This window comes from Epinephelus lanceolatus, chromosome 8 (assembly GCF_041903045.1).
Source record: "Epinephelus lanceolatus isolate andai-2023 chromosome 8, ASM4190304v1, whole genome shotgun sequence".
NCBI classification, from domain to species: domain Eukaryota; kingdom Metazoa; phylum Chordata; class Actinopteri; order Perciformes; family Serranidae; genus Epinephelus; species Epinephelus lanceolatus.
Genome location: NC_135741.1, coordinates 23654822 through 23668511, shown reverse-complemented (window position 1 = coordinate 23668511; position 13690 = coordinate 23654822). Strand labels below are relative to the sequence as shown.

Sequence of the window (13690 nt, the reverse complement as noted above, 5' to 3'; positions counted from 1 at the left end):
CTATTGCCACTTATGGTAAATATTTATAAATCTTTTAGCAGAAGGTCGCTGAATATAATCCAAGTCGTATATGGGGTCTGTTCAGAGATATCTACCCAGTCTTGTCTGTTTCTTTTGTGCATCAAACGACTGCTCCTCAGTAAACATTTATCTGTGCCGTGATGCATATCTTTGTCCCTTTCATAGAAAAACCCTAGTTATTAAAAATGTAACTAATATCTTACAAAAGACATGACGCACTTTAAAAAAAGCCGAGACACACGTCCAGGTTCTCTCATGTTTATCAAATGTGGCAGTTTTTTATACCAAACCCAAAATAATCTTGAGGTAATACACAATGAACAGTCACAATACATGAGAATTTATTTCTAAAACAGACTTGAATCTAGATAAAAATAGATACGAAATACGTAAAGAAAAAGTATATTACACTGTTCAAGAGGCTGTATATGTCTTAACTATGTACAAAGTTCAAAATATACTGAATATGCCCAAAAGTTGCTGTAAAAGAAAAGAGACTCTGAAATACATAAAATAGACTTTGAACTTCAATTTACAATCGATTTTTATCAAGATAAGGGTTTTTTCTTTTACCCCTGCTGTTTTAGGTTGTAACTAAGACTGTTTTGTTCCACTTGCAAGTCCGTGGCAAGATCAAACACTCTACGTTCATTATAAATCATACTCTGAGGCAATGTTTTAAGTCTTTTGTGCCTTTTAATCAAACAAATTACAAAAATAGTTATTTTAGTTGAAATGTTTATATTAAGGAGAAAAACAAAAGCAGAATAAGTCTCATGCCCAGTTCCAAAGAGACAGATTTTAAGACTAGATGCCACTTAAATTTTAGTTTTCCCGGTGAAGTCAATTTTCATTTGAAAGTACCACGAGTATCAAACATTGACAGTGACAACAAAATGTAGCGTTACTGTCGTTATAAAAATGATGCAGCATTATGCAGTCACATCCCTGTAAGACATAAACATGTAAACTTTGTATGTCTGCATCAAGCTGAACATTGCAGCTCAGAGTATGGTTTGTAAGTCAGTACATTTCTGGCTGGGCGATTCAGAACACGCAGCGTTTCAGCTGCTTTACTGATACTCCATGGGTGCACCAAAAAAACAACAGAGTGGAGTAGAGGACCAGGAGGCAGTGCTTGGTGCTCCAGCAACATCCCGTCAGCTACAGTCAGCTGAGGGCTTGATTGACATTAAAGGATGCAAAGTAGCAGAGCTGGTTCCTGATCTGATGAGCTGGTGTGCAAGTCTTTCCCAGAGCAGGATGTCTGTAAGTGGATCCTGCTATTTAACGTAGCTCAGCCATCGTTGTGACTCGTGTTCCTCACGTAGCGAGCTGACTATACAAGTTCACAACCACGCTAATATCACAACAGCTTGTGGTTCACTATCTCCCAAACCATCCTTCTCCTGAAGTAGGGCATGTGTTTCTGTGAAGAGAAGAGAGGCCACGTAAGACATTTTAGGCTACTACAATGATAATTACTAGATAAATATTTGCTTGTGATTACCTGTGTGAACGTGATTGGCTTGTCTTTGGTAATGTAATCTGCATATTTGCACGTGAACATTCCACAGTCACTACCATTCATCTGCTGTGGGATTTCCTGAGGGCAAAGGAGGAATAATGATGTTGTTGGCTCTTCCATGATGCAAAGTGAATGTCACAATGATAAAAAACAATTACTTTACGAACTGCTAAGATTTAGCTTTGAAAATTCACTTCCTCTCATGTTTTAGTGTGAAGTTTTTCCTAGACCAGCATCCAGTATCATGAGACATTTTGTTCTTGACAGTGCAAAAGCATAAATAAATTCTGCTCGGCAGCAGTTGATGATTCACTGTCTTATCTAGTTGCATTGCTGTGAACCCGCAGGTTTTTAGAACGTTGCAGAATGGCGCATTGCAAGTACTTGTATGTTTCAACTCAACTTGTCGTGAATCTTTGGCCTGAACTGGGCTTTAAAGAGAAACACAACAAATTACTAAATTAAGATTAAAAGAATTCATGACCAATGTTTGCCTTTTCTGGATTCTCTGTTCACTGTAGAGGAATGTGAGAAAATACAGGTTTTCTTCACTAATTCAAGGCAACACACAGTGAGTAATTTATCATCAAATGGTAATTTTGCAGGTGACCTACTAGTGGGCCCTACGGTTGTGCTGTAGATACAACCAGCAACCAGTAAACTAAGACTTTTTCCACAGGTGCATCATTCTGAAGCGAGGAGATGTGCTGCTTCCCAATATTGCCCGCTTGATGGATGTGCCAGGGAAACAAAGTAGGCTGTATGCCAGCAGATGATTTATAGGCTTTTCCTTCTCATGTAGTGCTGGGAGAGGCTTTCCCCCTGTTCACAAGCCCCATTATTTGTCAAACTAACTATTAGCTACCTAGAATTCACAACAGGCTTTACACAAAACTTGAAGAAAACTTTACAAGTAGCTGATGTCATCTAATCATTTGCAAAACTACAAAGGTGGTGCAAATAAAATAACTGGAAAAAGTAAACAAAACAATATCATGAATATGATCCCTCAAATGATCTTTCCTCAAATTCACCTGCAGAAACCTTGTTACGACTTTTACTTCCTCGAGATAGTTAAGTTTGATCGTCTTCTCGGTCACTGGTTAACAATGCCGCAGTGCAGCATGAGGCTGGACAAGCTGACTAAGGATGAAAGCACGATTTGCTCCAAGAACTACAACCTGAAACTTTCTATTCATAATGGAAACCTATCCCAAAATTCCTAAATACATGCAGTTTGATGACACAGCACAACTAGTTATACCTCATGTGTTTAGGACTTACATTGCGCTTTTTGCTGTGCATAGTCCAGCCTGAGGTATCCAGTTCCTTGCCCTTCTTGTCCTTACTTTCCTGTTGCAGGTAATCACTGGGGAAACAAAAATGAATTACTTTACACACACTTTGATGGATCATAAAAATACATTTAGCTCTCTGAATATACACTGCTCAAAAAAATAAAGGGAACACTTAAACAACACAATGTAACTCCAAGTCAATCACACTTCTGTGAAATCAAACTGTCCACTTAAGAAGCAACACTGATTGACAATCAATTTCACATGCTGTTGTGCAAATGGAATAGACAACAGGTGGAAATTATAGGCAATTAGCAAGACACCCCCAATAAATGAGTGGTTCTGCAGGTGGTGACCACAGACCACTTCTCAGTTCCTATGCTTTCTGGCTGATGTTTTGGTCACTTTTGAATGCTGGCGGTGCTTTCACTCTAGTGGTAGCATGAGACGGAGTCTACAACCCACACAAGTGGCTCAGGTAGTGCAGCTCATCCAGGATGGCACATCAATGCGAGCTGTGGCAAGAAGGTTTGCTGTGTCTGTCAGCGTAGTGTCCAGAGCATGGAGGCGCTACCAGGAGACAGGCCAGTACATCAGGAGACGTGGAGGAGGCCGTAGGAGGGCAACAACCCAGCAGCAGGACCGCTACATCCGCCTTTGTGCAAGGAGGAACAGGAGGAGCACTGCCAGAGCCCTGCAAAATGACCTCCAGCAGGCCACAAATGTGCATGTGTCTGCTCAAACGGTCAGAAACAGACTCCATGAGGGTGGTATGAGGGCCCGACGTCCACAGGTGGAGGTTGTGCTTACAGCCCAACACCGTGCAGGACGTTTGGCATTTGCCAGAGAACACCAAGATTGGCAAATTCGCCACTGGCGCCCTGTGCTCTTCACAGATGAAAGCAGGTTCACACTGAGCACATGTGACAGATGTGACAGAGTCTGGAGACGCCGCGGAGAACGTTCTGCTGCCTGCAACATCCTCCAGCATGACCGGTTTGGCAGTGGGTCAGTAATGGTATGGGGTGGCATTTCTTTGGGGCGCCGCACAGCCCTCCATGTGCTCACCAGAGGTAGCCTGACTGCCATTAGGTACAGAGATGAGATCCTCAGACCCATTGTGAGACCATATGCTGGTGCGGTTGGCCCTGGGTTCCTCCTAATGCAAGACAATGCTAGACCTCATGTGGCTGGAGTGTGTCAGCACTTCCTGCAAGACGAAGGCATTGATGCTATGGACTGGCCCGCCCGTTCCCCAGACCTGAATCCAATTGAGCACATCTGGGACATCATGTCTCGCTCCATCCACCAACGCCACGTTGCACCACAGACTGTCCAGGAGTTGGCGGATGCTTTAGTCCAGGTCTGGGAGGAGATCCCTCAGGAGACCATCCGCCACCTCATCAGGAGCATGCCCAGGCGTTGTAGGGAGGTCATACAGGCACGTGGAGGCCACACACACTACTGAGCCTCATTTTGACTTGTTTTAAGGACATTACATCAAAGTTGGATCAGCCTGTAGTGTGTTTTTCCACTTTAATTTTGAGTGTGACTCCAAATCCAGACCTCCATGGGTTAATAAATTTGATTTCCATTGATAATTTTTGTGTGATTTTGTTGTCAGCACATTCAACTATGTAAAGAACAAAGTATTTAATAAGAATTTTTCATTCATTCAGATCTGGGATGTGTTATTTTAGTTTTCCTTTATTTTTTTGAGCAGTGTATATCTCATGTAACAAACAAACATATCTGATACTGAAACTTACAACAATGTTCGGCATGCTTCATCGTTGCTTCCTCCCATAGAATCAAAGTACATGATAGCCTTTTTGCGGAAATCCACCACCTGAGAGAAAGAGTTGCACGATTAAAAATGTACAAAATATATAAATTCCAAGACTGTTATTTCCAGGTTCACAATAATGTAACTGAGGCTTACAGAGAGGCACCAGTGCACCCCCAAGTGGACAGGAACAAGCAGGATGTCTTTAGAAAAGATGTCCATCTTTTTGGTCCAGCGGCGGACAGCAGAATAGCCGCTGCTGCGCAGCTTGGGATAGAAAAAGGTGTTGAACGTATTGACTGATGGCAGGTTGGGATCCTTGCTGCGCTCCACCAGCAGGTTCATGTAAAAATTGATCACCTTGGAGAGAAAGGAGGCAGAGTTTCTGAACTATTACTACTACTACTACTAGTTTCTGAATTAAGTGAACAATCAAAACTGTATGGCTCAGTTCTGCAACAATTATTACATACACAATATAATCTAGGTCATGTTTTTTCTAACATGTACTCACCTCATCATTGAGCCAGTTGAGGTTGCTGAGGGTCTGCAGATCCTTGCGAGTCAGGCTGAGACCAAAACCTTCACTTAAAACTTCATGATTAGCCCCTCTCAGCGCCCTGTTCACTTCACCCTCCATTTCCTAAACAGAGAGACAGCACATATGTAAAAAAGCAGGATATGTTATATTCATTACATATGAATTTGCCCCAAAAATCATACAGCTTGACAGCCTGCAGAAACAAAATAGCCAATAGTTATAACACCCTGTTTTATTTTGAATTCTAGAATTTTAATTATGTCCCGTTTTATTATTTTAAATCAAAAACGGTGACTTAAATAGTGGGGAAAGATTATTTACTTAACTACCACTTAATTTAGGCTGCATAGCGCACTTAATATCAGCTTGAGGGAATTTACAATAAACCAACATGCACGATAGAACACCATTCAGGCAAACACTTTGCCCGCTCTTTACTTCCAATTGCTTTTCTTCTTCATAAAAATAAATACATAATCTTCTAAGTGGAGCAGGTCTATTTGGTGGGTCATTAAAATAATTTCTACACATGACAAACACTGCATGCTCCACACCTCTGTGAGTTCAGGAAATTCTGGTTTCTCTTCCAAAGGCTTCGGTTCTTCTATCACAAGAGTCAAAGGAACCTCCTTCTCCAAAGGAACTCGAACGTGGACCTCCACATCTGGGCTGCGCTGCCCCTCTTCAGACAGGCGCTGGGAGCCAGTAATAACGTGACACAAGTTAGTGGGATAAAAAAAGGACGAGAAACAATGGATAATATAACACTGAATTTGAAAGGAGGGCTTCAGTGGTGCATGCTTACCTGTCGCAGCAGCTGGGCAGCCAGGGCCTCCTGCTCTTCTATCTGTCTCCGTCTTTCTCTCGCCCGGGAGTCATACATACTAGTCCTACAGTGAAAAAAAAAAAATATATATATATTTTACTCTGTTCAAACATATTATCAGTGAATAATGGATCAATAATATAATTAGATACACTGGTGTGTACTTACAGTTCTTTGATCCATAACTCGGCTTGGAAACATGGCACACTGTTGAGACAGAGAAATATGTTATTGTATATGAAAATCAGTGAGTTAAAATTAACAACATTTGAAATAAAAAGTTTTGACATATATGTCTTTGACAAAGCTTGTTTACTCATATTAGACATTGCGTCACTATTTACTACAGTGAAATGTAGCTTGTGATAAAACAATGTAAGAAACAAAATATCAACACTGACCGACACAAATACTAACCTTGAGCTGTTTTGCTTTTTACCCTTTTGTTCATTTACAATAATTACAGAGTCACCATCATGCGCTGCAAGAAAAGACAAGGAAATTACAACCCAACTAGAAATACAAAAGCAAGGAAATATTCAATTCACCTGTGATATCTATATATCATATAGCCAGATATATCTGTTTCACAATGGCTATATTTATTTTTATTAAGTGCACAACTGGGTGAGAAATTTTACCTGATGATTGTGTGTCCTGAGAGGAGTTATCCTGCAGAGCAGATGGGGAGGGAACTGATGTGAGAGTAGCTGCTCTGCTGGAGCTGAGGTCCGTGTCCAGAGACCATGACTGGATCCCTGGCCTGCTGGAGGCCCCAAGTGGGCTGGGGAGGTTGCTGGAGCTCTGGCTAGACATCCCCCTCGGGCTGGGGGGGCTGCTGGGTCCCTCTGAAGTTTCTCCTGCTGCTGACCCAGCAGGAGAAGAGAACTGTAGCAGTCTGCGGCTGGTGGTCAGGAAGCTGGTGCTGATGAGAGAGCGACACGGGTGAGATGAGAAAGCAGACATTATCTACGTTAGGGGTGGGAATCTTTAGGCGTCTCGGGATACGCTTTGATTATGATTCAGAGGGTAACAATTTATTATAAAACGATTACCGATGCATCTTGATTCATTAAAATTTTGGATTTCTAAAGGCCTACATGATTTATTTTCTCACTGTGTGACTACTTACTACTTTTAAAATATAATGCACTGTTTTTGTAATGACCCACAAAAGATGAACAGATGAATTTACATGTATACAGTGTGGCCCTTGTCCAGGACCCTTTTATATTCAAATACACAGAAGCCGAAATGCATCTATACCCTAACTTTAAACAAGAGGGGACCAGTCAGATTGTACCCATCTATGGTCGCTTAGCCAGCCCACTGAGGATATTTATGCTGGCGTGGTGTTCAGTTTTTGCATAGTGTAATATTTCACCAGAAATGCAATGCAATTCACGTGATGTTAAATAATACTTTTTTTAAAAATTAAACTGTATAAATTCATTACTTAGAAAGCACCAGACAGTCTCCTACCAGTATGACAATATCAAAATGAGGAGGAAGTGTAACGCTCCGCTGTGTTGCTTAAAATGTTATGTCTTCAGCGCCAGAGCAGCGTGTAGGCTCTTTCTCTATGAGCGCCAGGGAAAGTCAAGACGGTGAGCGGGCGGGCCAGCCGCTGGGTGTTTACGGTGAAACAGACTGAGTACAGAGTTGATTTAAGTTGCTTAATGCTGCACCGGGTGTTGGTCTCGTTTGATAACCTTACTGCTGATTGCTGCTCTGCTTCGTTAATGTCCCTGTCTGGCATAGAAAGTTTTCACACTATACTTCACGTTTGTCTTGCAAATTTAATTATTTAGACATTAAATCAAAACAGGCCTCTAACTGCTGCTTTTTGTGAAGATGAAATACAAGTTAACTTTATGTCCGCGTTGTAAACTGTCCAGGTGCTGCACTGACCAGGTGATTGAGTTCCACCTCTTTCGCTCTGTCAACATCACATTATTAATAAACATTTAGAAACTCAATCATTAAGATTTGTGAATCAATGCCGAATCTTCCAAATCGTAATGCATCAAAAAATCAATTATTTACCCTAGCCCTAATCTACATGCAGTCCAGAAAACTCAAAGTGATCAAGGATAGACACAGAACTATTAAAATGTATTAAATGCAGGGAGAGTTTGTGATTGCAGCAAAGATGGATACTAATAGTTGTATTCTTTGCATGCCAGTTCTAGCTACAAAGCATACATGTGACTACCACTCAGGATCACTCAACAACTTCAAGGCTACACACAGTGAGCAATTGACATGAAAATTAGAGGTTTGGATAAAGTACTACTGTTGAGTCTATAAGCTTTTGGAGCCCCCCACTGGCCTGTGACTGAATTCTGCCAAAATGTCTGTACTCTGTATTCCTTTACATTAGCATTAAGAGTTTAATTACAGCATTGTTTAAGTCTACTGTATTTGTATGAATACGTACAAATCTCTGTGTGACCTCACGATGCCATGTGAGCTGCCGTTGTGAAGGAAAGATGACTGACCACCGGAGACCATGGTCAGAAGCTGCCTGTAGACCTCTTTCTCCTCTTCACAAACAGACTGGACAACACACAGAGAAGAACCATGAAAATGACAGAGAAAGGCAACAACTGAGTCAGAAGGAAGTACATTTTTCATGATGTCTGACCTCCTGTGCTGTACAGTGGCGTCTGGCACTGTGCACGCGCCCAGATGAGTTGCTGTGTGTTGGGCTCTGCACTACTTTGATGGGAAAGGTCTTCTCATACATGCTGGTGCAGGAGCTGCTTGCCGCTCCACTAGACAAACTGCAGACACAAAATGACAGTGAGGCATTTAAAACATCAAACTGTATAATGACACATCATATGACAAAAAGACAGCAATTGAAATATTTTCTAGAAGGACAAAGATGTGAGGAATACCTTGGTGTGGTGTATGGTCGGAGGTTTAGAGGCCTGCCTAGCCGTGGAGAAGGGTGCAGCTTTGGGGTGAAAGAGGGTGGCAAGTTTACTGAGTGCCCATTTGTTTTTGGCACTTCACGATGTGTAGGACTCATGCACACTTGACGCCTACAGACTTTTGATCCCATAACGGACTTCTCGTTGCGCAACCATTCTAGAGTTGGGGAAATATAACAGTACATTATTATCTTACTACTGCACAAACATCAGCAACCTTGATGCAAAAGCTTAAACAACATTTCGAGTCACCATCTAACCTGATTTGGATGTTTTCCACTCCAAAGTTGTGGAGGGAGCAGCAAACGTCTCATCCAGACAGTTCCTGTCAACAACCTTAAAATAAACACATATATGACATTATTAAAAAAGGCAGAAAAAAATGTGTGGCGTCTCAACAGTCAGGCCCCAAACATTCATTCCTTACCGGCATCCTGGCCCAGACTGCTGCTGATGTTGAGGGCTCTGGCTGGGGTTCTCCAGGTGGAGGACCAGGGGAGGCAGGCAGTATATTTCTCAAGGTAGGGCTCACATTGTTCCTCATCCATGTAGCCACAGTTGAGCTGTGATTCTTAACCCCTTCAGCTGCAACCTTGACTGTGTCAATAAGATCTCCTGGATTAATTCAAAACAGACGAGCAAGACTGTAAGCAGGGTGGATCTGATTTAACTATATCATCTCATATACTCACACCACAATATGTAACAAAGTGAGTGATTACCCATTCGAGATTTCTTTACGATTAAGCCATCTTGTGCGATGTTATGTCCATCCTCCAAACTAAAGGCAAAAACAGGTTGATACCGTGACTTACAGTTAATAACACAGAAATTAAAATGAACACTTTCTTCTCACAATGACTAATGTTTGATACCGTAAATGCACAGCAAGGCTTAGAATGGCGGTCCAACAGCAGCGGTAGTAACACTGTCACATACAATAACTTCAAAGTAAATTGGGGTCGGTCTTTTTAAACCCACTGACTTGCGGTTACACTGGGGAATCATGCTGGGAACAGTTCATACCATTCAATTGGTCTTTTCCTTCTTATCGGACTTTCCCTCGGTGCCCGGTGTGCATCAGAGTGCTCCGCAGCTGGTACACCATTGCGAAGATTGGCAAAGCTTGTTTCAATCCATTCGTAGATTTTATTCAACATGGCTCAAAAGTTTGGGAATTAACGCCGCTGGTTTAAAAATAAATCGCTATAGCTGCTTTCAGTCTGCCTGTCAATATAGTCAAACCAGAGGAAGCTAATGCGCTTCATTCGACCGAGGCAGGTTAGCGGAGGCTATTTCAAAGGCTAATACTCCTCACAATTATCATTTTACTTTCGCAGGAAACGAGCTAACCGTTAGCTAGTTAGCTGGGAACTCGCTAGTTGCCTAGCTAGCACACTATGCTAACTGCCTCGCTAGCTAACGTTGTTAGCTAAACGGCTAATTTATGGAAGTATGTTTAAATCCCAGCAGGAATGCGATAAGTCGCAACCAACGCGTTCGGAAAAACGGCTATCATTTTGAGTCACGGCCTAACTCATGTATATATCCTGAACGTGACTTTAAATTGCATATAAACTCGTTGAAGAATGTTATCTCCCGCTTCTTCCTCATTCAAAACCACAACATGGCTGAACAAGACGCTCCATCAATGCACGCTGTGATTGGATGACTGGATGCTGTAAATTCGAGTGTACCCGTCATCTACTGGTTGATTGCAGACTGGAGGAGACCATTTAATATCACGTCACGGCCGCCGGCATTGACTTCTGAACACAATTTTATCACATGTACACACCACATGCACGCGATTATTTAGCGTTAGGCTACTATTTTTGTCACTCTCATGTCTTCTGTGTGTCTTTCGCACTCACGCACGGACACAATTGCGCGTGGAGGAAAAGCCGATCTTGTGTTTTCTGAATTTTGTAAATAGATTTTGAATGAAATAATCGAATTTTATGCAAAACACAGGCTAGAGGCTAGGCTAGAGTCACAGTGTGAATTCCCACGTCTTAATCATTCAAAATGAGACATAACATGATCAAAATGGTTTTCAGCACAGTAGCCTTTCGCTTTCTGCTATAGGGGAGACCAGGGTCAATTGTGACATCTTAAAGGATAATTCGGCATTTTTCAACCTGGACCCTATTTCCCTGTGTAAATTGGTCAAAGAGACTGATGTGAACAACTATTTTTGAATTTGGTCCAGTATTGAGGGAGCAGTAACACACTATAATGGAAGAACAAGGGGCAATTGAACACAGTCACTGTATGTCCATTAAATGTGGTTATTTTCACCACAGAGTAGCTCAGATTGTTATTATAAGTGCCTGAAGTGTCTCTTTAATTTTCATTTGATCCGGTCTGTTTGTTATTGCCTCACTGCTCTGAAATCTCACAAGATGTCACAAGATGTCTTCAATTACAGCCTGTTGCGTGGCTGCTGGCTGCTGCCCACTCGCTCATTACTAGACCAATTTTAAAAATTGTTGTTCACATCAGTCTCTTTGACCAATTTACACGGGGAAATAGGATAGTTAAAAGTTATTCTTTAAATTGCACCAATCAGAAATGAGACAGAACAATGAAACTCATGCACATAGTCTGTGATGGTCCCTCTCCGCCTGCCAAAGGACAAACTGATGTCTCATACACTTTAAAGTTTTCCTGTCAAGACTAATTTTTGAGGTTGAAAGTAATTTTTTGTTCTACAGTATTTTCCTCATACTGTCTTAATTAATCTTAATGTCGATGATGATGATATATTTGGCATATTTAGCTTTGTTGTTTCTACCCAGCAGAGTATTTTGCGTGGTATGGTTGGGGTCAGTTAACCAACACCATCAAAATGGTGTGCAGCTTAGCGCTGATATTAAAATAGGTGGGGGGGTTTCTAATAATTTGAGAAAAGTGTTTTGTCTTCAGTTCAAACACCTATGTAGCCTATACTCTATTTACTACATATTTTGTGGCTTGGTTCCGTGGGCAAATCTTTTGCCTCTCATACCCCGTTCCACCAAATGAGCTCTGGCTCTTGAACTGGTTTCATTCAGGGCTCTCGGAACTTTGGCGCTATCTAGTCAACCAGCCCATGTTTCCACCAGTTTTGTTGAACCATTGTAATGAAGGATTTGTCAGCTTTTGTTCTGTTATTACAGATATTTGTTTTTGCCCAAAAAACAAGCATGACTAATGACACCACTGCACACTCTTTTTTGCGTGGTGATTTCTCACATGACTCCTCTATTGTTGCCCTCTCCATCCTTTCTTTTCAACCTGTAGAATATGACATGTTCAAAGAATCAACTTTGTGTTTCTGATCAATTTATTTTTGGTAGAAATGCTCTGAATGGTTCAAAATTAGGTGCAAGAATCCAGACAGAAGTGGTTCCACAGTGGTGGAAATGAAAATCAGTCTGGTGACCATGGTTCAAGTCTCACCAAGAGCCATTTTCTCACGCTTTCAAACTCTGCAATGTCTATGACTCAAAAGTTGTCTTTGCTTACTGTCTTGATATTGCCATATTGTCTGAAAATAAGTGTGGTTTTCAACTGCTATTTTTGGTTTGTAATAGTAGCCCAGCATTTAAACTTAAATTTAAAACCTGGTTTGAGCCATTTACTTTTTACACATCTTATAAGGTACATTTGTAACATCTGTAATTGTACCAATCAGAAACAAGACAGAGCCACAAAACTCTGACATTTTTGTTTTGCACTAAAAGACGAGGCCTCTGTCTTGACACTCATTTTACAAACAACACTGTAATGATGGATATTAAATTGTTTAACTACATCTATATTCTTGGAAGTTTACTGCGATTCTTGGTATTTCTATGAAGGTAAGTGTGTTGTTACAATCGCCTCTGCACACGGAGGTGGATGTAACATTTGACTTCTAGTGTTTCAATCAATACCGTTGCTCTAACATTGCTTGTAAAATCAATTGATGACTGTCAACAAATACAACACAGATACAAGTTACCTACATAAAAACTGTATCCAAATAGCTCAGGAGGTTTTTGAGTATGAGGCCAAAACCAAAAAATGTTACAGTTGCCCATGTCATCCCCTAAATTAAATTGCCACACAGCAAAAATGCAGAACGGGAAGAAATCCTGTTCAGTAAAAAGATAGAATCACATTCTTTAGCATAGTAGTATATTTTGTCCAATAAAATGTTATTAAATACGAAACAAAGTGTAAAATATGACAGCAACACATGGCCTTTATGGCCTTTCTTTAAATACCATTAGCCTAAATAATTGTATGGACCAAACAGCCAGAGGAAACACTGAACAAGCAGGCACAAAAATACTGTTTTGACCAAAAAAAATTATGATAGGCCGAAATATATTCCCAGTGTGTGCACTTATTTGTTCACAAATCAATAGATACCCACTGGTTTTCAGGTAATTACCTTTAAAAAATAGAACTACGGTTCACAAATAATCATAGAGGGATCTTAATATACAGCTGAAATAATCAGAGAAGTCTTTTATCTGCAGAAGAGTGCTGATAAATAACACACCTAAGACGTGCATTGCATATTAATGACACAAATGTGTTGGCAGGTAATTTAATCATTGGAGAATATTTATAATATCATTAAGATACCTCCACAAGGTTTAGTTGTTTGGGCTGAAAATATTAAACTGAAATTAAGCTCCCTATTCTCCAATGATAAGTGCCATAATTAGTTTTCCTAAATGAATTTCATAAATTGAGTTTCTTAGTAATGAAGAACA

General features: G+C 40.8%; 1 protein-coding gene across 1 annotated transcript; it reads right to left on the bottom strand.

Moving 5' to 3' along the window:
- Positions 1-263: 263 nt before the first annotated feature.
- senp1 (SUMO specific peptidase 1) lies at positions 264-10597 on the bottom strand. Its single transcript, XM_033629954.2, has 18 exons — positions 9966-10597; positions 9662-9720; positions 9367-9554; positions 9200-9275; positions 8904-9096; positions 8648-8786; positions 8441-8559; positions 6642-6925; positions 6418-6481; positions 6169-6207; positions 5980-6064; positions 5729-5869; positions 5148-5276; positions 4790-4993; positions 4617-4696; positions 2834-2918; positions 1532-1627; positions 264-1450 (listed from the first exon to the last, which is right to left on the bottom strand). The coding sequence occupies exons 1-18, from the start codon at positions 10097-10099 to the stop codon at positions 1388-1390; spliced, it is 2178 nt and encodes a 725-aa protein (XP_033485845.1). The 5' UTR covers positions 10100-10597; the 3' UTR covers positions 264-1387.
- Positions 10598-13690: the final 3093 nt, after the last annotated feature.

Bases quoted from the DNA above. Each gene is read 5' to 3' on its own strand.
- senp1 (XM_033629954.2), bottom strand. From the start codon at position 10,099: ATGTTGAATAAAATCTACGAATGGATTGAAACAAGCTTTGCCAATCTT. The intron at 9,721-9,965 runs GTATGAACTGTT...TTTTGCCTTTAG, and splicing joins AGGAAAAGACCAATTGAATG to TTTGGAGGATGGACATAACA. The intron at 8,560-8,647 runs GTCAGACATCAT...TGTGTTGTCCAG, and splicing joins GCCACTGTACAGCACAGGAG to TCTGTTTGTGAAGAGGAGAA.